This window comes from Pelmatolapia mariae, linkage group LG16_19 (assembly GCF_036321145.2).
Source record: "Pelmatolapia mariae isolate MD_Pm_ZW linkage group LG16_19, Pm_UMD_F_2, whole genome shotgun sequence".
NCBI lineage: Eukaryota > Metazoa > Chordata > Actinopteri > Cichliformes > Cichlidae > Pelmatolapia > Pelmatolapia mariae.
The window spans coordinates 19,366,771-19,393,679 of NC_086241.1; the positions used below are offsets into that span (position 1 = coordinate 19,366,771).

At 41.9% G+C, this 26,909-nt stretch overlaps 1 protein-coding gene across 5 annotated transcripts in view; it reads right to left on the reverse strand.

Moving 5' to 3' along the window:
• The window catches only part of LOC134646252 (poliovirus receptor-like), a 34,314-nt gene that overhangs the window by 5,513 nt on the left and 1,892 nt on the right, over positions 1 to 26,909 (reverse strand). For 2 of the 5 annotated variants that reach the window (XM_063500080.1, XM_063500078.1), the window contains 6 exons: positions 25,278 to 25,619; positions 24,865 to 25,167; positions 23,549 to 23,642; positions 18,937 to 19,091; positions 17,358 to 17,457; positions 15,322 to 16,013 (listed from right to left, as the gene is read on the reverse strand). In XM_063500080.1, coding sequence (XP_063356150.1) covers positions 16,001 to 16,013; positions 17,358 to 17,457; positions 18,937 to 19,091; positions 23,549 to 23,642; positions 24,865 to 25,167; positions 25,278 to 25,619 — 1,007 coding nt within the window. In that variant the 3' untranslated portion in view covers positions 15,322 to 16,000. Of the gene's footprint in view, positions 1 to 15,321; positions 16,014 to 17,357; positions 17,458 to 18,936; positions 19,092 to 23,548; positions 23,643 to 24,864; positions 25,168 to 25,277; positions 25,620 to 26,909 lie in introns of those variants that run through there. The other 3 variants (XR_010096633.1, XM_063500079.1, XM_063500081.1) reach the window with 3 other exon arrangements.

Sequence of the window (26,909 nt, forward strand, 5' to 3'; positions counted from 1 at the left end):
CATCTCACACAGGCCCAGAGAGCAGATGTTGCCAAGTTGCAACAGCCCTTTGCAGACATCTCCCCCCTGTCCAGCCAAACATCGCTCATCGAGCATCATTTTGAAACAGCCTGGTGTGATGGTGCGCTCACACCCTACAGGCGTCCTGAAAATAAAAGGCAAATTGTTCAGAGGAAATTGGCTGACATGCTGAAACTGGGAGTAATAGAAAAGTCACACAGCTACTATATATTTGAAATTATATATAATTGTGGTGAAATTAAGGTGAAATTCAAGCTCAGAATCGTAGTTTTAATTCAAGGCTTTGAGAAAAATACTGTTTTACATGCAGTTTTAACCATAAATAGACAAATAAACATAATCGTAATGAGAATGTCCTGTTTGAACATTTTGGTAGATCCTTTGAAAGCAATGACTGACTTAAGTCTTGAACTCTTGGATGTCACCAAATAGTGATTTTCTTCCTTTGTGATACATTTGTTCAGTAGTAGGCTTCATTTTTTTTCTTGTCCATGTATTGTTGAGCCTTTATTCTTGTCTTCATCACAGAGGACTGAGTCGGTCAATGCAGAATCCTGCTCTACCTTCAAAAAGGTTTTTTTTGTACTGTGATCATTGTCCATATATACTGTCAGACACTGTCCAATCATCTTTACTGTATTTGGCTGAAATGAATTCATACAACAAGTAATGTTAAATCAAAAATAAACAACAGTAGTAGTAAATTCTCAGTGTCTAAAAGAGGATGTTGTACTTTTCAGATTATGAGCTTTTCCTTTCACTTTCTTTAAATCAAGCGACACTTGGAATCCTCTCCATACATTTTACCTATTTAATTTATAGCATAGCATATATAGAATGAAACTTGAATATATATAATTAAACTTGAATACATAGACTGTATGAACCTCATGTTTAGAGATGAAGTTTTTCTGAATTCTCTGCCTTTATAAAATGGCATCAGCTGAACTATTTCAGTACTTTGTAGAGCTTACATCGCATCACCTTGAAGAACACGTTTTCGTTATTGCAACATTTCTAGTGCTCATGAATAATGTTCAACGAAATGTTTCTGGGAGAAGATTATGCATGCTTCTTGAGGGAATTTATTAATCACTGATGGAGATGTCTTATCCTCCCTCGCACGGCGTTAATGTGCGCAGTGTTTATCCACTGCGCACATTAACGCCGTGGATAAAAACATGAAGTTCACCAGGGAAGACACAAAGGACAGCTGTTTGCCTTTCCTGGACTGCACTGTGCACATTGAAGAAAATGGCAACCTCAACATCGAAGTTTATCAGAAGCCCACACACACGGACCAGTACCTGAAAGGGAATCAAGGAAACTAGCGGATTATAGGAACCATCTCCATTTCAACCTAAGATGCAGACAAAGCAGAGTTGTTCCTAAGAGCTTGCGCCTTGGATCCACTGTCAGGGGATACAGAGCAGACTTGATTCTACAGAGAGCACAAAATCAGCTTTTAAGTGAAACAATAAGACAGGTCCATTTCACAATAGATGCCCTCCAGATCAAGATCAGCCAGACTCTGCAGGAACTGGAAACCCTTCTACCCTCTCCAATCTTAGAACAGGTTTACAAGTTTGAGGACAAGGCTCAGCGGGCCCAACACTCTAAAGGAAAAGAAAGACAACGCAGGAAATTTCACACCTTGCTTTCAAAAACACACACTCCTCATTCTGAACCTACACAACTCAGAGAAGAAAACACACCTGAAGACAGTCAGGAAAAATGGGTAAAGAACTTTTCAGACCGGAATCTCACTGAACCTGAAAAGAGAATATTAGCCAAAGGACTCAATTTTGCCATTTCTCCGCAACAGTTGCCCATAGTGGACCTCATCACAGCCACAGAAACCGCCATACGGATGAATAAATTATCACAGACAGAAGCAGAGCAAATCAGGATGAAAGTCTCAGCCACCCTCTCCAGTGCCAAAGTCCCTCCATCCAACCTCACAATACAAGAAAAGAAGGCCGTTGCTTCCCTGAGCAAGGACCACAACATCACTATATTACCAGCTGATAAGGGAAAATGCACCGTGGTCCTAAACACTACAGATTACCACACAAAGATCACTACTCTCCTCAGTGACAACAATACCTATGAAGCCTTAAAGCGAGACCCCACAAGCAGCTACAAAAAGAAAGTTATAGCTTGCCTTCAAGACCTTGAAAAGGACAAAATCATTGACCGCCTTACATATCACCGCCTTTATCCAGGGGATGCCATACCCTGCAATTACGGACTTCCTAAAATCCACAAGGAAGTGGTCCCACTCAGACCCATAGTCAGTAGCATAAACTCAGCCGCTTATAACATTGCAAAACACCTTGCTACCATCCTTGCATCTCTCGTGGGGAACACCCCACACCACATCAAGAACTCCACCGACTTCACCGACATGGTCCAGAAACTTACCCTGGATCCAGATGAAACCATGGTGTCCTTTGATGTAGTCTCTCTCTCTTCACTTGCATACCCACCACGGAGGCCGTGGAGACTGTCAGAAAACGACTACAAGAAGACAGCTCCTTAGAAGACAGGACCAACTTCACCCCCGATCAGATCTGCACACTGTTAGACCTCTGCCTTACCACAACATACTTCAAATACAACGAAGGCTTCTACAGACAAAAACATGGCTGTGCCATGGGCTCCCCCGTGTCACCTATTGTGGCCAACCTTTAAATGGAGGAAGTGGAAAGGAAGGCTCTTGGCTCTTTCAAAGGAAGAGTACCCAGCCACTGGTACAGATATGTAGACAACACCTGGGTCAAAATCAAGACACAAGAAGTGGAATCCTTCACTGCGCACATTAACGCCATGGATAAAACCATCAAGTTCACCAGGGAATACACAAAGGATAACTGTTTGCCTTTCCTGGAGTGCGCTGTGCACATTAAAGAGAATGGCAACCTCAACATCGAAGTTTACCGGAAGCCCACACACACGGACCAGTACCTCCTCTTTGACTCCCATCACCCTCTGGAACACAAACTTGGAGTAATCAGGACCCTACACCACCGGGCAGAACGTGTTTCCTCTAAGCCTGAAGGAAAAAAGAAGGAACACACACATGTAAAGGAAGCACTCAAAACATGCGGTTATCCTAATTGGGCATTTATAAAGTCAGCAAGGAGGCACAGAAAAGAAGATCAGACACCAGCGAGGGAGGATAAGAAAGACAGACGCAACAACATTGTCATCCCCTATGTAGCCGGTGTATCAGAAAAACTCAGCTGAGTTTTCTCCAAGCACGACATCCCAGTGTACTTCAGAGCCAGCAACACACTCAGACAGAAACTTGTTCACCCGGAAGACAAAACTCCAAATCACAAACTTAACAATGTGGTGTAAGCTGTACAGTGTAGCGAGGAATGCCCAGACCTCTACACTGGAGAGACCAAACAGCCACTTCACAAGCGCATGGCACAACATAGAAGAGCCACCTCCACGGGACAAGACTCAGCAGTCCATCTGCATCTTAAGGATAAAGGACACTCTTTCGAGGATGCCAATGTTCACATTTTGGACAGAGAGGACAGATGGTTTGAAAGAGGAGTGAAAGAAGCCATCTATGTCCACTGTGAGCGACCATCTTTGAACAGAGGTGGTGGTTTATGACACCAACTGTCTGCCATCTATAATCCAGTTTTGAGATCCTTCCCAGACGCCTTAACGCCCACTCACACCCTTGGCCATCTGACCTCAGGAAATCGCATGATAAGGTGGGGCCAGGTTTCACAATGAGCTCACCCAAAACCCTGGCTGATTGGGACCCACACCCGTTTTCACACCTTGGCTTATGTGATTAGAGGATCATCAGGGTGTCCTTTTGTCCCTCTTTGGGGGAAACTCCCACTGGGTTTAAATCTGGGACTCACCACCATTTGACCTTAGAACTGAAGAAGCTTCTCGGATGAGAGGTGAAACATCTTCAAGCAACTTAAAGAAGTCCAGACGCTTTTCTTTGCAAGCTCCTTTGACTACGATGACCTGGATGACTGAGAACCTTCACAGACATATTCTATACCTTAAATCCTTCCCAAATCAAAAACCCTGGATTAACGGAGATGTTCGCACAGCACTGGCGGCACGGAGCACCGCTTTTGCCTCCGCGAACACATCGGACTACAAACACGCACATTACCAACTCCGGAAGACGATCAAAGCAGCCAAACGTGAGTACAGGGACAAGGTGGAGCAACATTTTGACAACCCTCGGAGTATGTGGCAGGGACTAAACACGATCACAGACTTTAGAGGGAAAACCAGCACACCGCAGACCACGGCCTCTCTGTGTGAGGATCTAAACGTATTCTACGCTAGATTCGACACAGCGAACACCACGAGACCGGACAGTGTGCGCACCGCGGATGACGTCAGTGCGCACACTGTGTCTGAGGAGGATGTGCGGAAGTGCTTCAGGAGGGTGAACGCACGCAAAGCTACTGGTCCAGACGGGATTCCCGGCCGCGTCCCCAAGTCATGCGCGGCTCAGCTGGCTGGAGTGTTTACACACATCTTCAACCTTTCCCTCTCTCTGTCTGTAGTCCCAGCCTGCTTCAAAATGGCCACCATCGTCCCTGTACCCAAATCCTCCACCATCTCCTCATTGAACGACTGGCGACCTGTAGCCCTGACCCCCATCGTGAGCAAATGCTTCGAGAAGCTGGTCAGGGACTTCATCTGCTCTGCACTACCCGACTCACTAGACCCTCTACAGTTCGCATACCGCCACAACAGGTCCACTGATGATGCCATAGCCCTGACACTCCATGCTGCCCTGTCACACCTGGAGAAGAGAGACACGTATGTGAGAATGCTGTTTGTAGATTACAGCTCAGCATTCAACACCATCGTTCCCTCGAAGCTGGACAGGAAACTGCAGGATCTAGGACTGAGCAGCTCCCTCGGCAGCTGGATCCTTAACTTCCTGTCTGACAGACGCCAAGTGGTCAGACTGGGCAGCACCACCTCATCCCCCATCACACTGAACACTGGTGCTCCACAGGGGTGTGTACTGAGCCCTCTCCTGTACTCACTCTACACCTACGACTGCACGGCCACTAGAAACTCCAACATCATTGTGAAGTTTGCGGACGACACTACAGTGGTGGGTCTTATCACCAACGGTGATGAGACGGCCTACAGGGAGGAGGTCAGCGCCCTGACCCACTGGTGTCAAGACAACCATCTCACCCTCAACGTCGCAAAGACAAAGGAGTTGATAGTGGACATACGGAGGTGCAGAGGAGTACACACCCCCATCACCATCAACGGCGCCGCTGTGGAGAGAGTGAGCAGCTTCCGCTTCCTTGGTGTACATCTGGCTGAGGATCTTACGTGGTCAGTACACATAAACAAAACAGTGAAGAAGGCGCAGCAGCGCCTCTTCTTTCTCAGGAGACTGAAAAGATTCGGCATGAGCCCCCGCATCCTCAGGACCTTCTATCGCTGTGCCATTGAGAGCATCCTCACTGGATGCATCACCACCTGGTACGGCAACAGCACCGCTCACAACCGCAAAGCTCTCCAGAGAGTAGTGCGGTGTGCTGAACGGATAATCGGAGGTGAGCTTCCCTCCCTCCAAGACATCTACAGGAAGCGGTGCCTGAGGAAAGCGGGGAGGATCATCAAGGACTCCAGTCACCCCAGCCATAAACTGTTCAGACTACTTCCATCAGGAAGGAGGTTCTGCAGCATCCGGTCCCGTACCAGCAGACTGAGAGACAGCTTTTTCCATCAGGCCATCAGACTGCTGAACACTTCATAGACACCTCACCCTCACTACTGGAACTTCAACATTATGCACTCCATACTGTATATAAATACCACTGTTTTGCACATACCAACCTCTGTATATTTTATTTTATATATCTTATTTTATTGTTTACTTTATTTCATTTGTAAAACATGTATATACATACTATATACACACTCAAACACACACACGTAGAAAAACATATTTAGTATACACATTCAGTAATGTATATACCTTTACATATTGTACATATATTTATTACTTTTTAGATTAGCCATTTTTATATTTTGCTTGTCTTACATTATTGTATTTTGCACAACTCTGTTGCTTGTGAAGCTCGCACACAAGAATTTCACTCACATGTACTGTACCAGTGTACCTGCACATGTGATGTGACAATAAAAGTGATTTGATTTGATTTGATTTGATTTGACCTACTGCACAATCCACTTTGTATTGTCTCTGTCCTGTCTTTGTTTATTGTACTGTTAGTATTGTTCAGTTATCATTATAGTATTGTATAGTTAGTAATTAGTACCTTTTTATCCCTTAGTTTTACACAAATTTAGCATGTTATTTATTTGTAATTTCTAGTTTTATATCTCTTGGAGATATATATTTTATTTACTTATAAATGCACCAGTTTTCACAAAAAGGCACTTCATCTGAAGAGGGTATGTCTGTAGAGCATCTAGGACACCTAGAGACCTCAAGCCATCTCTGAACCTAGCCAAAATAAAACAAAATCTAGTTGTATTTTATATTATAAATATAATAAATATTATTATATTATATTATAATTATTATTGTTACTTACTATCCTATGGACTGATGCTCTGTATCAGGGGTGAACAACAATTTTTTCCCCTTACAGGGCCAGACTCAAAAACTTTCATAATTTTTTTATTACTGTGCTATTTTTTATAGTACAAGTTACCAAATGTTAGTTCTGAAAAAAACTATTGTCTATACAGTTACACCAATGAGAGTTTGGATGATGACACAATCATCTTAATTTTGCTGTGGACCCTGGATTTTAAAAACCAAATAATCAAGATGAGACTGAAATGGAATCTGTCAAGGTATTTTATTAAAAAAAAAAAAAACTGGCACCAGCTGATTAGGAATTACAGTCCATTTTATACATTATCCACCATCTTTAGAGGCTAAAGATGGTGCCTTTGAACAAGTGATTGGACAAGCTAGCACAATTCTATGTATTATTTTTAAGACAAGAATTAAAATTCAGAATTAAAATTTGGCAGCACGGTGGCACGGTGGTTAGCACTGTTGCCGCACAGCAAGAAGGTCCTGAGTTCAATTCCACCATCAGGCTGGGGTCTTTCTGTGTGGAGTTTGCATGTTGTCCCCGTGTTTGCGTGGGTTCCCTCTGGATGCTCCGGCTTCCTCCCACTGTCCAAAAAACATGCAACTTGTGGGGGATAGGTTAATTGGATAATCCAAATTGCCACTAGGTGTGAATGTGCGAATGGTTGTCTGTCCCTGTGTGTTAGCCCTGCGACAGACTGGCGACCTGTCCAGGGTGTACCCCGCCTCTCGCCCTATGACAGCTGGGATAGTCAGTGAGTTATCACTGACAGTGGCAGATGTTCCACTGGAGTAAGACTCATCCTCATCAGTAGCAATGACAGAAGGATTAGTGGACATTGTGAGGGTACAATGTAATTAAGGGAGTTTTAAATCCATCTTTGCCTTTCTCACTCTCATTTTATGAACATAGATACATTTGCTGACATGCTCGGGATTACTTACTGATTCATTGTCCTCACATAAAATGACCTTGTCAGGGCTGACATAAATTGACTTCTGATGAAACAGTTTTTTCACAAGGTCTCCATTCAAAATCTTTTTGGAAGTGAGTGATGGCTCAACTAGTTTGGTGTGGCATGCCAGCAAAATTTGTAGCCTAGGGAAGAAGAAAACATAGTGTATATGAAAGTTTTGTTCATGCTAATAGACTACAATACAATACATTTTGTTAACTCTAAAAGATATCAAACCAGTCATCTGATCAGTGCTCTAAGATCCTTTTTGGAAATATCCAAAGTTGACCTTTAATAGTATAATAGGAACTAAAAAAAAACAATTTCTGTAAAAAACTTTGTCTGAGTCCCAGTCACAGCTAAACTCCAGTGCAGATTTTATATGTCCATTTTCAAAAAGCCAAGCTTTTTTGTTACGCCTTGGCACATGTGCAGTTAGATGGTCCAATTTGCATAAACAAACACCCTCTAGCCCCGTGGTAGCTAGGATAAGCTCTTGGAATCCTAAATTGGATAAGTGGAAGAGAATGGATGGATGAATGGATAGATGATGGAACATAGTGGGTTGAATGGTGGAGAAACTTAACAATCACATGAAAAAATTTCTTAAATTCACAGAGTACTTTTTTTTTAAACTATGTATTGTAACAACTGAATGATGTGCTTTGCTTTTACACAATGTTTGCAGATTAAGCTTATGGGGTGTGAAATGTTATAGAAATCGCATGTTTCCACAATTAAACAAATTAACTGTTGTGCACAGTTTAGTCTCCACAATCACACGCTGTCAGTCTATCTCACACAGTTTTTTACTGTGATTGTATCTACTCTGGTCGAAAGAATCCACGCTTCGTACTGATGTCCACAATTCTTTTATTCCTCTCACAATCATGGAGCACCGTGAAAACTAGAAACAAGTAAAATAATATCAATAGCACATATGATATTCATCTCAGCCACTTATTTCCTTTCACAAAGTGCACAAGTGTTAAACAAATAACAGCATAATGTTTTTTACCGTGTACGCCTCGTAAACCAGCAGTAGAAAAGATGTACATTCCAAAAAGTCCGCCGTGTTACCGCTCTGTCTTGTCTCTCCCGCGCACCACTTCCGGTTCCCGCGACTCACAGGAAGTGACTAATTCACAATAATTTTAACAAAAACGTTTTTTATAAGCAGGATGTATTACTGGATTCACAGATTATCTTTTCCTACTGCAAATGTACACAAACATGAGTACCAAATAAAGAAAACAAACAGAAAACAACATAATGATCTCAGATGCGCTACTGGTGTTGTCATGGCAACCAACACAAACATTTCAGCGTCAGCTACACTCCCACCAATTACCTTTGATTATTACAATTGTGAATGTAAATACACTTGCATTGTTCATTAAATCAATGGTAATTCCCAAGCACCATGTTGTTGTTGTTGTTGTTAAACACTCTTGCATTGACATAAACAATAATCTTTCCTCAACAAATGAATTCAACAATATGAACAGAATTTACATCTCCATAACATGTGCATGAAGTACAGCATAATGACAACTTCTATTTTAGAAGTGGAATCTAATAAATGAATGACATTTTTTCTCAATTTTAGCTGTTTTTTTACCAGGACCACTAATTTCTGAATGGGTCTTTGAATGATGGAAGGTTGGACGAGGCGTTCGCCTCCTTTTCCTAACCTCCGATCACCAGTCTGGATTGTCACCTTCCGAACAAGTCCATCATCATCCTCATGTGCTTCCACAACCCTAGTGAGTTTCCATTCATTACGAGGAACATCTTCCTCTTTGAGAATCACAATGTCACCCACCTCCACATTACGTCTTGGTGTATGCCATCGCTGTCTCAGAACAATATTGGCCAGGTATTCCTTTCTCCATCTGTGCCAAAATTGCTCGGTCAGATACTGGACCCTTCTCCACCGTTTCTTGGCGTACAGGTCCTCCTTGACAAATTTACCTGGAGGTGGAAGTGGGATTGAGGATTTCATGGTGATCAAGTGGTTCGGTGTGAGTGGCTCCAAGCTTCTGGGGTCGTTGATGTTATCAACAGTGAGTGGGCGGTTATTCACGATTCACATAGCTTCATAAAGGAATGTTCTTAATGAGGCATCATCCAACCTTCCCACACTGCAGGCAAGGACCGTGCTCAGTACGCTTCTCACTGTCCGGATTTGACGCTCCCATGCACCTCCAGCATGACTAGAGTGGGGCGTATTCATCTGGAAGTCGCACTGATTTTCTGCTAGGTATGCAGTCACTCTTTCCTTATCAAGTTCTTTCAGAGCTTTTGCCATCTCGTTTCTTGCCCCCATAAAGTTAGTTCCCTGATCGGACCTAATGTGCCCAACAGCTCCACGAAGGGCAATGAAGCAGCGCAAAGCATTGATGAACGCGTCAGTCGTCAAATCCTCCAACATCTCTATATGCACTGCCCTTGAGCAAAAACATGTGAAGAGGAGGCCGTACCGTTTTTGATCTTTGCGACCTTGTTTGGTGTGAAAAGGACCAAAGCAGTCCATACCACAATAAGTGAATGGTGGTGTGGGATCAACACGGTCACTAGGTAGATCTGCCATCCGTTGCTCCTCTGGTGGTGCACGGGCTCTCCTGCACTGTACGCACTGCCTGATGTATTGGGCTACAGCCTTACTTCCACCAGCAATCCAGTAACCACTGGCTCTCAGTGCATTGAGGGTTTGTCCTCTCCCTTGGTGTTGTATCTTGCTATGATGGTGTGCAATGATGAGGTTTGTAACAGCACCATCCTTAGGAAGGATCACTGGGTGTCTTAACTCGAGAGGCGCAGATGCCTTCCTCAACCTTCCTCCTACTCTCATTATGCCATCTTGGAGGAATGGGTCAAGCTGAAAGAGTTGGTGGTTGCAAGGCAGCCTTCCTGGTTTCTGGCTGAGTGCGTTTAACTCCTCTTGAAAGGCATCTTGTTGTGCCAGCTTGACAAGAGTCTGTGCAGCTTGTTTTCTCTCTTCCACGTTTAAAGGCTCAGCGGTCCTGATCCTCTTTGCCAGCCGCTGGATACGAGCAATGACGTTGACAGCTGTAGTCCATCTTGAGAACCGCAGCAGATGCTTCTGGATGTCAAACTGCCTTGCTACATCAACCTTCAACACCTGAGTAGTCCTCACCTCAGGGTCTCCCACCAGCAAATCTGAAGTAGCCTGTTTTGTGGCTATCTCTCTTTCCCATAGAAAGCTGGGACCAGAGAACCAATTTGACTTGATGAGGTCAGCTACTTTGAGGCCTCTAGAGGCATGATCAGCAGGGTTTTCTCCTGTGTCAACATAATACCATTTCCGTGCATCAGTGGTTTCTCGAATTCTCTGAACGCGGTTTGCCACGAACACATGGAACCTTCTTGCTTCATTATTAATGTAACCAAGCACGACCTTTGAGTCTGTCCAGAAATATTCGTCGTCAATCTTGAGCTCCAGCTCCTCCCTTAACATGCTACTCACAGCTGCCGAGGTTACTGCAGCAGTTAACTCAAGTCTCGGTATGGTAACTATTTTGGTTGGTGCAACCCTTGCCTTGCCCATGACCAAGGAGCAGCATATCCTTTCTCTGCTTACCACTCTGATGTAAGAGCACTGGCCATACCCTTGACTGCTTGCATCAGAGAAATGATGAAGCTCGGCTCTCTGAATCTCACCAAGGCTGTCAGGTATGAAGCATCTTGGAATCTCAATTCTTTCCAGGTTCTCCAAATCCTTCATCCAAGTCTCCCACCTTAACTTCAGGTCCTTGGGTAGTGGCTCATCCCACCCTGTGCCTCTCTGACACATCTCTTGCAGCACTCTTTTTCCTTCAAGAATGACTGGGGCTAGAAACCCTAAAGGGTCATACAAGGAGGCCACAATTGAGAGAATCCCTCGACGCGTTGCTGGTTTCTCCTCAAGCGACACCTTGAAGGAGAAGCTATCATTTTCAATGTTCCATCTTATACCTAGCACTCTTTGGACTGGTAAATCATCGTGATTAAGATCAACATTCTTTATCTCTGTAGCACGCTCTGCAACATCAACAGAGTCAAGGACCTCTCGGCTGTTGGAGAGAAATTTGTGAAGGTGCAGCTTTCCTTTAGCACACACAGCTTGGGCTTCTTTGACCAGTTCAATTGCCTTACCCACCGACTCCACACTTATGAGACCATCATCGACGTAGAAATGTTTCCGGACGAAACTAGCTGCGGAGGGGTACTCTTTCTCACATTGACTGGCAAGGTGTTTCATCCCATAATTGGCGCAGCCAGGGGAGGATGATGCACCAAACAGGTGAACCTTCATGCGGTACTCTCTGGGTTCAGAGTTTGTGTCTCCATTTTCCCACCAGAGAAACCGCAAGTAGTCTCTATCATCCTCGCTCACATGAAACCTGTGGAACATTTTCTCCACATCACACATGATTGCGATGGGATACTTACGGAAGCGGCACAGCACAGCTGTTAGGCTATTTGTGAGGTCGGGTCCTGTTAGTAGATGGTCGTTTAAGGAGGTGCCTTCATACCTTGCAGAGCAGTCGAAAACCACTCTGATTTTGCCTGGTTTTCTGGGGTGGTAGACTCCTTGATGTGGGATATACCAGACTTTCCCCAGCTCTGCTTGGTTTTCCACTTTCTCTGCGTCACCATCCTTGAAGATGCCGTCCATAAATCTCACATAGTCTATTTTGAATTTTGGATCTCTGTCCAGCTTCCTCTTTAGATGCTTCAGCCGTACTAACGCCAGCTTTTTGTTGTCTGGGAGATGCGGACGAGCTTTGAAAGGGAGAGGCATCTCCAGGTGACCATCCTTATTTTGTTGGATTCTGTCTTTCAAGATCTGCAGGAAGCAAATATCTTCTTGAGATATGCTTCTGTCACCAGGTTTTGTGTCTGCAAAATCGGATTCGAGGGCCTTGATGACAGCAAATGGTGTTATGGGTGGCACCTCTCTGACAGACACTCGATGGCAAAAACCAGTCACATCTTTAGCCTGCATACGCTGTGGTGCGCTTCCCACAATGCTCCAACCAAGGTCCCTCTCAATGGCATAAGGCTCATAGTCGCCCCCAGTGATGACCCTTCTTGGAATTAACGCTCTGGAGCAGTCATATCCAATCAACAATCCAACACCACAGTCCATCAACGGAGGTATCTCCCGGGCTATGCTGACAAGGTGTTTCCAGTTGTTGGCTGTCTGACAAGTGGGAATATGTGCGCGGTCAAGAGGAATGAAGTCCCTTGTGTAGGCTGGAGGCAAGCTGATGGAAATGTTAGAGGAAAATCCTCTAACTTTGAGCTCGCATACTCTTTGACTCTTCACAACGGAGTCTCTCCCCATCATGGTGGAAAGTTTAAGTTTCACTGGTTCCATTGTTGCCTGCAGCACACCTCCTGATCAACAAATGTGTGACTGCTTTGAGTGTCCAATAGTGCATATACTAGGGTTTCGGTGTCCGGAGCACTAAGTGTTGAGATCCACACTGGGACTATCATCGATGTACTCCCACCTTCACCGCCACTCACACAACATGATAATGATGACGTACTTTCTCCAACTGCGCCTTGTGTTGATGCTGCTGTAGAACGATCTTCATGCAATGGCGTTGGGTGACTCTTTCTGCATATGCCACACATGGCCCTGTTCCTACAGTCTTTAGAATTGTGACCCTTTCTTAGACATGCAAAACACAACTTCTTTTCAAGTATGCATTTTTTCTTATCCTCTACAGACATGTCCATAAGCCTCTTGCATTTATGTATGGAATGGTTCTCACCACAGCAAACACACTGGCTATTATTGGAATTTTGTGTTGGTGTGTTCCATTTCTTTGGTTTCTCCGCATCTCTCAACTTGAATTCACCAAGGTCAGATTTGGCAGTGGAGTTTGATGGAATTGGGGGGTTCACATTTGTGGCAAACGTGTTTGCTTTTGAACGCTTCATCTCTCTTGATGGTGCCTCTGCAGAGTGCCTTAAGGCAAGTAAGGATGACACTGGATTGCATGCTATGCGTGACTCCTTAGAGATAAAGGAAGCAAACTCATGAAAGCTTGGATAGTCGTTCCCCCGATCCAGCTGCTCTGTGACATAACGGTTCCACCTAGATGACACCCAATCAGGAAGCTTGACTAGTATTTTCTGATTCTCCTCGCAGTCGTTAAGAACCTGTAAGCCCTTTATGTGAGGCATGGCATTACTACATGTTTGGAGGAAATCACTGAACTCTCTTAGCTTGAGATATTCCTTTCCACCAATCTTCGGCCACCCATTTAGCTTCTCTCTGAAAGCCCGCTGCACTACAAAGGAATGGCCATATCTAGCATTTAACCTATCCCAGGCTTGTTGATAGGCTTCTTCATCTTTTCTGTAGAAGCTGCCTTCAAGAGAGGATTTTGCCTCACCTGCTATGTACTTTTGCAGGTAGAATAGCCTGTCTGCAGGGTCAGAGCACCGTCTCTCTATAAGGGCTTTGAAGCTTATGCTCCATTCTGTGAATTTCAGAGGATCACCCGAGAATACAGAAGGTTCTGGAGTTGGCAAGTGAGTGAGGGCTAATGACTCTTGTAGCGATTGGACCAATGATGTCTCGTTTTGTGCGACCTGCCGTTCTTCATCTGGGATGTGGCGAGTGAAGGGGCGTGCATCACTCACTTTGCTGAATGGAGGACTGCGTGTCCCATCCCTTCCCTCTTCTTCAGTGTAGACATTTAGCTTTGCCTGAATGACATCAATGTCCCTCTGATTTTCAAGTTTTCTCAACTGCTGACGCTGAGCTTCGATGGCAGCTTCCATATCAATTTCGGCTCTCTTTGCAGCCAGCTGAGCAGCCGCTTCCGCCCTCATAGCTGAAATGCTAGGTGACTCTGAGAGATGGTTAGAATTGTGACAGCTGGGTGCAGTAACTCTGGAGGCTGTGGATCCATATATGGATCTAGCATATTCATTATCAAGTAGCATGCATAACCTTGATCTTTCTGCCACTGTGTCAAACTCACCTTCATCTTCAGTGAGACGTACTCTCATCAGCTGCAGCAAGTCGGCCGTCACGGCTGAGCATGCATCAATCTTTCTTCGAATTTCTTGACTTGGTGAGGTTTGGAGTCGAATTCTGTCATACTGTTCCTTTAATTCAGACTCTAGCTTCTCAGCCTCATCCATCATATCATACATGTCACTCTCAGAGCATACTTGCTTTAACCTTGTGCGAATGTCTCTTACGTTGCTTTTCCATTTCTCATATGTTGCTTTGAACCTTTTCTCCTTTTGAGTTAACTCTTGATCTTTCAGTTCCTGCATTTTTGGCGTTAATCGCCTTTCACGAGAGGATTTTCTTGTTTTTGTCTCAGATTTCTCAGACACTACACTTTTTTACTCTTCCAAATCCCCTGCGTCTTGTACTTCTGACATAACATCAGGGTGACTATGGCCATCTTTAGACATTTTCAGACTTTAAAAGGGGTATCTTATGAAGAGGACAAGATATCTAAGGTAATTACAAGAATGGAATGGATGCAATAGGCGGAGAATTATTAAAATTAACACAAAGGCACCTTAGCTTAGATTCTTACGTATGACAGCAAATAAAACTTCAGTTTCAGCCTTCTTAAAGCTTGCAACAATATGTAAGAAAACAACAATAATTTTCAGAACTTCAACAGATTGTCCTGTTTTTTTTTTTGTTTTTGTTTTTTTACACAGTCTGAAATTTGAACACTATTAATTTCTTGTCCATTATAGCAAATTTGCAGCTCATGTTCTATCCACCAACACAGGAGGCATAATAACTTCGTAATATAACCTGAGGACTCACGCTTCTTGAAACCGCTTCTTGAAACCGCTTCTTGGAGCGTCCGCTGAATCTGCAGCTCCTGATTGGTTGTTACAAAATGCAAAGCAACGTGTCCACTGAAGCCTGTAGCTCACTGCAGGATGAGAAGCAACCAAGACCTGTAGCTTGCTGCAGGATGAGAAGAGCTTTGCACACCGAAGCCTGTAGCTTGCTGCAGGAAGAGAAGCGCGTTGCAAACCGAGACCTGTAGCTTGCTGCAGGATGAGAAGAGCTTTGTACACCGAAGCCTCCAGATGGATTGGGACACGTTTTCACTGTATCTACTCTGGTCGAAAGAATCCACGCTTCGTACTGATGTCCACAATTCTTTTATTCCTCTCACAATCATGGAGCACCGTGAAAACTAGAAACAAGTAAAATAATATCAATAGCACATATGATATTCATCTCAGCCACTTATTTCCTTTCACAAAGTGCACAAGTGTTAAACAAATAACAGCATAATGTTTTTTACCGTGTACGCCTCGTAAACCAGCAGTAGAAAAGATGTACATTCCAAAAAGTCCGCCGTGTTACCGCTCTGTCTTGTCTCTCCCGCGCACAACTTCCGGTTCCCGCGACTCACAGGAAGTGACTAATTCACAATAATTTTAACAAAAACGTTTTTTATAAGCAGGATGTATTACTGGATTCACAGATTATCTTTTCCTACTGCAAATGTACACAAACATGAGTACCAAATAAAGAAAACAAACAGAAAACAACATAATGATCTCAGATGCGCTACTGGTGTTGTCATGGCAACCAACACAAACATTTCAGCGTCAGCTATAGTGATATTTTTGTTTACTTAGCTTAGTCTAGCAATTGAAACGTACGGGCAATTACTAAACTTCCACTAGTAATTTCAAGGCATTTAGTTCCGATCTTATCTCTTCTGCCTTGGGCCCTTTTGAGTGAAAGGTCTAAGATTGTAGATGGGACCTGTTGTGGGGAACACCAGTCATATGGTAGGCACGTTCTCTATAACGTTAGCTGGATAACCAGGAGCTATCTGATCGGAGAGTTTCACTGCATTTGGTCTCCCACGATGAAGCAGTGAATAAATTTCTTCATCAGTAGTACGATGCGGGACACTGGTACAAATATTAGGTTGGCCAGGACATGCATTTGCCAGGGTGTTAATTAGCTCCTCATTACTTAGAATTTGAGCCACAAGATTCCGTGCGGACTAGCTCATAGTGCCACTTCTCGCAGCTAAAAACAAGGAAAACACTAGATGGCGCAAGCGCCTCCGTGACGTCAAGTTTCATTCTATATATTCAGACTTTGATTGTAATATATATGTATACATATATACATATATATATATACACACACACACACACATATATATATATATATATATATATAGATAGATAGATATAGATATACATATAATATACATGCCCTTGGAATGCTGTTTAGGAAAAAATTATGGAAAAAATTATATCTCTATCTTTATCTCTCTCCCTCTCTATCTATATATCGCCCTCTCTCTCTCCCCCTCTCTCTCTCTCTCTCTTCTCTATTTTTCTTTCCCACTCCTCCTGTACACTTTCTTCCCGACTCGTCTTTTTTTCTTCTTTTTCTTTCCCATGTCCTCTCCTTGATAGTTTTTCCTAAGTGGACCATTATAGCAAAGCTGTAATGGTCCACTTGGGAAAAAATATGTTTCCATAAAATGACCTCTAACTCATCTCTCTCTCTCCCTCTCTCTCTCCCTCTATATATCTCTCTCTCTCCCTCTATCTCTCTCTCTCTCTCCCCCTCTCTCATTTCACACATACTCTTACTTGCAATTAAAGCTGACAGTCTGTCTCTCTATTGCATTTGATTGTTTATTTCAACCTTTAGACCTATTTGAACATTATGTGTATATGGTTTAATATCAGGAGAACTACATATTAAGTGTGTGAAGTGTTGCTGTTCTGAGTACCTTTGAAAACATCCAGATTTAAAGAAGTACGATGCTGCAACCCCAATGACATTCAGAGTAAGCAAAAGACCAAATAAGGCCCAAGCAGCAGAACAAGCTCCTACAGGGACACAAGAAGGAAGAATATAATTAAACTGATGTTGTTCTCTTTCACTTTCATGGCTTTTAGTTTTATATTTCACATTTAGATGACTCAGACAGTATTGCAAGTCCTCTAAATGGTAATAGGACACTTCAGGTGGCTTGGCTGTATTCCAAAATCATTCTATACCTGGACTCAACATATTTAAAAACTTCCATCTACTGGCAGGTGAGGCACAAAAATAAAAGACAAACTTGATATGACCGTGAAAGAACCTATCGCAAGCTGGCAGTTTTTGGGAGTAACAGAATACATGTACCGGCGTTACGTATTTAAAATACAAAATAATTGGTAACTGTATTCTGTTACAGGTACCGTTTAAAAAGGTAGTATTCCGAATACAGTTACTTTGTTGACATAAAGGGATTACACGCAGGTCTTTTCCTGTTTCATATTTTCCTTTTCCTGTTAGGCTGTCCCCTCTCTAGTTTTGGTAATTCCATGCTGGTGGAAAACCAAACAAAACACGCATTAGGAGGCTCTAATGTCTGTGTTTCAATCTCACGGCCCATGTCACCTCTACCTGCGGCCCGCATAATGATGTGAAGAAATATTTAAAAAAATTATTGTTCAAAAATTTATTTAATATGAAGGTAATAGGCAGAGTGTTACAGGCATAGCCCTAAAGAATGTAGCCTTATGGTCAGTGTAGCCCAGTTGTAAGTGAGCTATTCAGACTCGAATGTACACTGTGTTCATGTTTTTCTCCTTCTTTCTTCCGTTGGAGCAGCCTTTCAACGCCTCTCTCTGTCTCTCACTGGCAAAGTTGACCCAGACAACAAAGTAAAGTTTTTGGCTACGAGCCCGACATGGAACCCGACGTATTAGTCAGAGGTCCCTTTATTACGGTTCGGAGCCGCGGACCTGTTTTATATACGCACAGAATAGTTTTCTGTACGAGATCGCTGCAAAAACCTAATGTCCACCCCTCATTTTATGTTAAGATTTAAAAATCTAGCTGGTATTGGTATAGTAAGTAACCTTCAGTAATAGTAATAAATCACACAGCAATAGTACATTCATGTAGTTGTAAAAAGCATGATAATATATTAAGTAATCCAAAGTATTCGGAACACATTACTCTCATTGAGTAACGTAACGGAATACGTTACAAAATACATTTTGGAGCGTGTATTCTGTAATCTGTAGTGGAATACATTTTAAAGGAACCTTCCCAACACTGCAAGCTGGTACATGTTTTGAGCTTGTAATGGTGGCCTGAGTTATAACGATGTATTGCACTGAGTGGCGCTTGAGTCATCCATTCATTCACTTGTCAGTTTCATGCTGTTTATACTTTAAGACAATCTCTTCAAGCTAGTTGGTGTTCAGAACAAGATCAGAATGAAGCAACAACAGCAAAAGCTCAAATAAAACTCAGAAACAAATCCAAAAAGATTTGGACAAACTGCACAGCTAAATCCAAGCTGACCTCACCTGCTGCAACATGCACATAGAGCTGACCATGTTTACGTCCATATGTGTTAGATACTTCACACTGATAGAGGCCATTTAGATCAGAGGTCAGACTCAGCAGTAGTAGCTTTACACCCTCTACTTTGACACCAGGCTGTGGCAAAGGCTGTCCAGATCTGAAAAAAACATGAACAAGACTCTACATGAAATGTACAGAGACTTTTTTTCTACAAGGTGGATGGTAGGCCAGTCATGTTAAGAGATTTGTCCAGTGTCAGTAATGAAAAAGAATAAATGAGTGGCAGTCAGTGCTTGTAGGGCTAGTGCGCAGTGGACCACTAGCCAGCCTGTAGGCTGTAAAATTATATTGACAAAGAAAAAAAATGATATTGACCCGTCGGCCCACAAGTGTCCTGGCAAACTGGGAAAATGCCTGGTATACCAGATTACCAGTTCAGCCCTGGTAGGTAGAAAGACTAAACACAGATGGGCACAACAGACACAAACACAGTGAAGGAACACAAAGCTCAGAAAAAAGGAGTATCAAAATAAAACAGTAAGTAACTAATACAAAGGTTAAATAAAAACCTACACATACCAACTTAACATTGAGGGAAACACTGGGAAAGGATAGAAAACATGCAGGGCTCTAATTTCTCAATGGCACCAATGCAACCAGCTGCTTGAGTAAGAAAAAAAAAGTCTCCGTGTGGTCAGCAACAGACACAATATGCCTATATCGTGCTCTAAACTAATCAGAGATAGTCAAGGGCAGGACCTCTCTGATTGGCCGTGGTACAGATATTCCTGTAGGCCTACATGTGTACGTTTGAAAGTGCAGGCGGATAGAGAGAGGTGAGTAGCCTAGGCCCGATAGAAGTTGATGTAACTGTGGGTAATGAGAAAAGATGAAGACAACGAATTATAACTTTTTTGTTAAAGCCTGATCCATCTGAAATTCATAGCCAGCGTTCTGACACGGAGCCATCAAGCTCTTAGGTTATGTCTAACACTAGTCCAGAGGCGGCATCAGATAATGAGCCACATACGATTGACTCCGAGCCAGAGCCCACTGAAAGTAAAAGGGGGAAAGTGTATAAATTTCAAACAGAGTGGCTTGACCAGTTTCACTGGATAAGATACAGTAAAGCTGACAACGTGATGCACTGCATTTACTGTCGTGAGTGTGGAAAGACCCTGGCCGGATGTTCTGGGAATCCATCCTACCTGACAAACTATCATACCCATTGTTTCTGCGCATGTGCATAAAGTACATAAGGTAGGAGGTTTTGCCAAAGTAGTATGGTTTGTCAGAACACCAGCAATACTGCATTTGTGACTGTTGCTAAAAGGTTTCAGACTGAAACGCTGAAAAAGCACAGTGTATCCAGAAAACTCATTATATGCTGCGATAAATGCACTGCCCAAGTGTCCCCTCTCCCCTCTGCTGCCTTTCAGTGGCAGGCAGCAGTAAACAGGTCGTCAGAGGAAGCCGAGATGATGAAGTTTAACATTGCCTACAATATTGCCAAAGAAGAAGTTCTGTTCACTAAGTTCAAGTCCAAAAAAATTCTTCACAAGAAAATGGCTTTAACGTAAACCCATTGTACAGTAATGATGTTGCGTGCGCCCAGTTTATAGGTGTCATCGCAGATGCATTCAAGTTGGCCACCTAAGGACTGCAATGGAGGACAGTCCATAAGATATCAAGCTGTTCAGATGTTCAGATATTGAGATGTTATGTTTGAAGCCTTTGAGACACTTTAAGGCCCTTTTAATTTAGATTTTCTTTTTATTTAATACATCTGGAGGTGTTTTAAGTTTAAACTTCAGCTCAGAGAAGCACTTTAAGCACTAGCACTTTTTCAGTAAGTTATCTTTCTTGTAGAACTGTGCTCCAAATAAAGAACTTTGTGTTGACAAGATTGTTAGTTAATTATTTACAAATCAATATTGTCTGTATGGACAGCAATTTTCAAAAAAAAAAAGTGAACATTTAAAACTGCAGTGTTAAGCGATGCGGTAGAAAGATTTGGGTGCACCGAACTTTTGTTCTGGTGCACCTAAGAAGAATGTTAGTCTAGAGCCCTGACATGTACAAGACACTTAACAACTAAAAGCAAAATGATAACAGAAAAGCACTAAATAAGCCAAAAGTAATATTAAACAAAAGCACAAAAACCTTTTCTTTATATTAGTTTGTGGCACAGGCAGTTAAAAATCACTTAATTTAGATTTTGAGTACACCACGTGACCAGATGATTCATTATTTAGTTTCTTTTTTTTTTAAACATCTCTGTCCAGCCTTTCTATGGGGAGTTTGTTTGTTCTTCTCATATTTGCACGGGTTCATGGGTTCACCAGCTACTCCGGCTTCCTCCCACAGGGCAAAGACATGCAGTTACTGGTCCTCTGTTTTAGTAGGCTGGTGACGCGCCTCTTACCATTATAGCAACTAGGATAAGCCCCAGCCCCCACACGCATGACCCTGAATTAGATAAGTGGACAATGATAAGTGAAACTATGTGTCAACAGTCTTTCAGCTTCTGTCTCCTGAGCTAAAACAGCCTCCGCAATCCTCCAGAGTTCCAATGACAAAACACTTTTCTTTTTATCTGCAACATTTTTTTTCAGTCAAGTCACAATGTCTCTTGACTATTGCACAGCAATTGCAATAGGCTACAGCAGATCATTTTAAGTGGCTTTTTGAATGCAGTTTTCCTATCCTGTCACTGCACATTGACTTGAGTAGAAAAGATGATCAGATATGTTTAACTGGATATCATCAAAAGGAGGGTTGAACCACTATTTTTATGAGAACATTTATTTTTGGAACCCACAGTTCCGGTCTGGCTGGAGTGCAGTTTTACTGGGTGTCTTCTGGGTTTGGCCTTTATTCCAGTTTCCAGAGTGTTATGTGTATGCAGTCCCACACATCCCGACCATGAAAATTTGCTTTGATTCTTTCATTTCTCTGTTAGTGACCAAAGTCTCTTGTCACAACCCAGCTCAAAGGATGTGACAAGTAAGTGGGAGACGACACACAGGCTTTTAAAGGCTGTAAGATATTTTAGTGGAATAAAGTAAAGAAATTCAAGCATGTTGCACCAGGAGCTTCAAATTTGTTACAAAGAAAGACTGCAGCGTATTCCTGACTTAACAATCTGGCTCGGAGTCAACTGACTTAACAGTTAACAGGGTTGTTGAGCTGTAGGGTGCTGGTGGAAACGATACTGCTGTTTGGTGAAGAAGAGGATGAGCAGGACAGGCTGAGATGAAGGCAGATGAGCAATGATCCCTGAAAGGAGCAGCTACCAGAAGAAAATCAGCTTAAATAGATTCCATTGTAAATGAACTTTAATTTATGTGGTCAGTGCAAGATAATTAAAGGAATAGAAAATAAAAGGTTCAAAAGGTTTGATGAATTTGACCTGAAATAATTTTTGAGAAATACTTACTTTCTTACTTTACATGCAACTTGTTTTACTTGATTAAGATTTAATTTTGAGACTTTTTTATGTTTTGGAAAACTGTAAAATGAATGTCATAATTATGATTAGTAGTAGCAGTTTTCAATTATAGGCTTGTTTTATAGCCTCGGTTGTGGACATTTTGTTGTACTTCTTTTTTGCATGTTGTCAGAGGTTGTCAATAAATGTTAGTTAACCAAAAACAGCTGATGAGTTTGAGTGATACTGGTAGGCCTGTCATGGGACTAGTGAGCAGGGGGAGTTGTACTCTTGGTTGGGTTGCTAGCTTGACTTTGGCCACAATGTTCATCCTCAATCATTGGATTTTCTTGTTATTGAAGCTTTCTGGATTTTTGGCCTCCGTTTTTTTTTTTTTTGTTTGTTTTTTAAACTTTACAAAAAAATATTCACTCAGTTCGGACCATCCACACATTAACAGCCATGCCTTTGGGAGTTCTATAGTTTATGCTGAAGACTAGAATTCTCTGAGCATCTTCAACTAAAATTCAAATGCACATTTTGCACATTTATCTCCTGGAAAGAGCTCACTGTCAGTGAAAGGAAAAAAAACCTAAAAAAAAAACTCCACCACCACCACCAACAACAACAACAACAACAACAACAAAACTTATGGCATCAAGTCTATTCAGGTGAAAAAAAAAACTTCACAAACACAATCGTGTAATATACTTCTTTCAGTGTTTCCCTTTTCACAAGCAGTCGCGACAGTGGATGGCTCTGAATATTTGAGCTTGCAGGGGTCTCCTCCTGGTCTCAAACCAGCGAGATTTCACGTACGAATGTATAAACTACTACACTATGGAGTCACCACAAGTATCTAATGCAACAGTATCCAAATTTGCCCAACTTTAACAGAATTTTTATTTAATTTACTTTGTGATCTTTTCCATGTGAGTAGGCTACATCAGATTTGACAGTTGCTGCATGCAGAGCATTCATGGAAATAATCTTACACAGCTGCATTAGAAGCAGTTTGCATTTCACATGAGATTAACTCTTACACGTGACCAGTTTTTGTATAGTTTATGTGATTCTTAGGTTTGTGGTTATTTGTATGTCATCTATTAAGTATGTTTCTTTTAGTCTTCCGTGCCACTCACCATACACACACACACACACAGTAATTATTCAAACGACTTTACCTGCTCCAGTTAAATTTTGCATTTGGGTTGGCTTCTGTCACACACTCAAACGAGTCCTCTGAAATTGCTCTAATGTTCACTTCTGTGGGTGGAACTGCAAAAAAATATAGAGAAAAGTGTGTTAATCCTGAACTAAGGAAATATTAATGATTTCACATATGTTTGAATCCTATTATGGCACGCAAATCCATAAATCTTGGTTACTTTTCATTTAGATTCAAGGAGTGATCCCTTCATAGTGATTTAAAGGTGTCACTGACTCAATTACAAACACCTTCAACTAAAAAAACTGAAAGTTGGTAACACTGCAGGATAGTGCTGTGTCACTGAAATGGTCATGGATTGGTATTGAGGGATGAATGTCTGCTGAGAGAGCATTTCTCTATGTCTTCACTGGCATTACCTTGGATTTCTGGCACTGCCCAGTCCATTAACTGTAGCTACTGACAGTCAACATGTCTCTGACGAAATCAATGAGTGTTAAGTTTGACTTTTTTCCATGCCTCAGTTCAGGTAAACTAAGGTCATTCAAGATAGCTAAAAGCTCCAAATTGAGGTATATTGACCTCAGTAAAGATCAATTATTTTGGTACTTGATGTTTTGTCTTTCATCTGACAGTCCAAAAAATAAAACACCCACATTAAGTATTATTTAGTCTTTAACAATAATGGCGTAACAATAGTTTTTGTATCAACCTAGATATCCTCATTTTGTCTTGACTTTTGCTCTGCTTATCTTTCAGAAATTCTTTCTTCATCTGTTGTGACATAATATTGACTACCAGGAGACAAGGTCATGAGAGCAGGGGAAATGTCACAATGGCATATGAAGAAAGAAAAAAAAACTTAGCAAGTCCTGGATGTGTACTTTTAAAAAAAATTTTTTATGGCAGCTGGATGTGGGCTGTGGCGCAGACTGGACACAGCTCCAGTGCCAGAGGAGGCAGGATGGAAAAGTTGACAGCCAATATCTAATTATACCTCTCCTGTTTCTACACAGCAGCAAAATGGTGCATTGGGAGAAAACGCTGAGCGGACAGAGAGAGGACAGCATAGAGCTGGCGTACAGTGCTCTAAAGCAAATAACAGTGTAGAAAATGTAAATAAAAACACTGTAATAAAGAAACGGCATGCGCAAAGTGCATGTGTGTGTGTGTGTGTCTGTGTGTGTGTGTGTGTCTGTGTGTGTGTGTGTGTGGGGGGGGGGGGGTTCATAGCGGCAGACATGCTACAATTTGATTAAACAATTAAAATTCTAAAATCAACAGTGACACAACAAAAGAAAATAATAAACTACATCATCAGCTGATACTCACAGTAGACCTGTATGGTGAAGGGCAGGGTTTCTTCTGTAGACAGGGAGTCACCACTGATGACACACTGGACCTGGTGACCATTAATCTCTCTCGTAGGAACACCAAACAGAGAGCTGACTGTGGTAGTCGTACCGTTGTTATACTGGGTGGAGTTTGTTGTCGTCCTCAGTTTGTCTCCCAAAGCACCAGTGAGCCACCTCACCTCTGCAGGAGGCTTCGAGCCAGCAGCCGTGCAGGTAGCAAATAAAACCTCTTCTGTGCCCAAAGTCGGAAGGTTGTCCTTGACGTTTGTGAAAGGAGGCACTAGGAGAGTTAGAGCACACAAATAAATCACCATGCATACAGGATGGTGAAAGTAACTCTGTCTCACACACAAACACCCAGAATATTTTAAATAAAGTGTTTTTTCATACCAAGCAAGTTTAGAGGTATCTCAGTCTTCTGATTTCCACTGGGAAACAAGGTGAAGATGCACGTGTAGCTGCCTTCATCCTTCAGGGTAACATTGGATAACTGGAGAGTTCCATTTTTATTGTTAAAATTCCCGACATATTTAAATCGATCATCGTCTCCATTAACAAACTGTGGTCCATTTCTGGGTAAGATAGTTAGGAAATTATCATTGTGAGGTTTTTCTCTCGTCTTCCTCTGCCAGGTAATCTGTGTCAGGTCATCGTTGGTATCAATGACATAGCACGGTAGGATAGCAGTACCTCCTTGCTCCACTGTCACACTTCCACCAATCACCTGAAGAGCTGGAAAGTACATGAAAGATCAGATCACAGATGAAAAAGCAAAACCAAAAGAGCATCCAAGAAGATTTTCACACTTAAACACTTAAAACACACAATTAATTGACTGTTTATCTTGATCATTATTTTGACTTTCAACAATTAAATAAAAGTGCCTGAGTGAGAATAGAAATAGAAAACAAAGCAAAAGCAGACCAAGCTCTCTCTGACCATGTGCCTGGATCTGCCAGTCAGCTGTTTTGGATTAGTCTGAATGAGTAACACTATGTCAATTACAGAAATACAGTGCTATGAAAAAGCATTTGCTGCTTTTCTGATTTCTTATTTTGCATATTTATTGCAGTTAAATATTTCAGATATTAAATAAGAATAACCCAAATGAAGAAAAAAAATACAGCTTTGAAATGCTGATTTTATTTATTAAGGGAAAGAAGTTGTCCAAACCTAACTGATCATGTTTTCCCCCCAAATCTAATTATTGGTTGTGTCACTATTGGCAACGAGAACTGAAATTGAATTGAAAATAACACTGCATTATGCATTTCCTCAGGTTATTTTTGTCTGACATCTGAAATATGTAAGTGTGAGAAACATGCAAAAGAATAAGAGATCAGGGAGTGGGCAAGCGTAAAAAACAACAAACAGATGTAGATGTGCAGGCAGCTGTGCAAACACAGTGAGTGAGAGTAAGAGAGGAGAGTATTTATGCTTCCAAGAGAAGAAATGAGGAGAAAGCTTATAAGAACCAAAAAGCAGAGTTAATCTGTTTCACACACACAGACACACCGATGAATGAATATTCCTACTATGATTATTTAGTGGCCGTAGATGGGCCTAATGGCAAAAAACATGGACATTAATTTACACAAAATAAAAGGTCCTCAATTAATTATACTAATTTTGATATTAACAGCTACTTCATTGAAGATTTCATTAGAAAGAAAGAAATTATTTCATCCCCAACCATGTTCACCTCACATACTTTGTCATGATAAGGATGCATTAATTCAAACATACAATGAATTTCTGATTTTGAGGGGAACAATTGGTGGACCAGCAAACATGAGGTAGTATTAAGTGTTTTTATTTCAAAATTTAAAAAAAGTGCTAGTAAAGACAGCCTTTAGTGCTAAATTTCTGACAAGCAATAAACATGAACAAAACTTGTGCTATTTACAGAAACTATATAATATAAATGATATTAGGTGCCCTTCAAATCATAAAATTTACAGGTCTTCACTTCAGGTCTTGCTTTAGTCTGCTGTAGCTTGGCATCTGTTTCCGATGTTACGT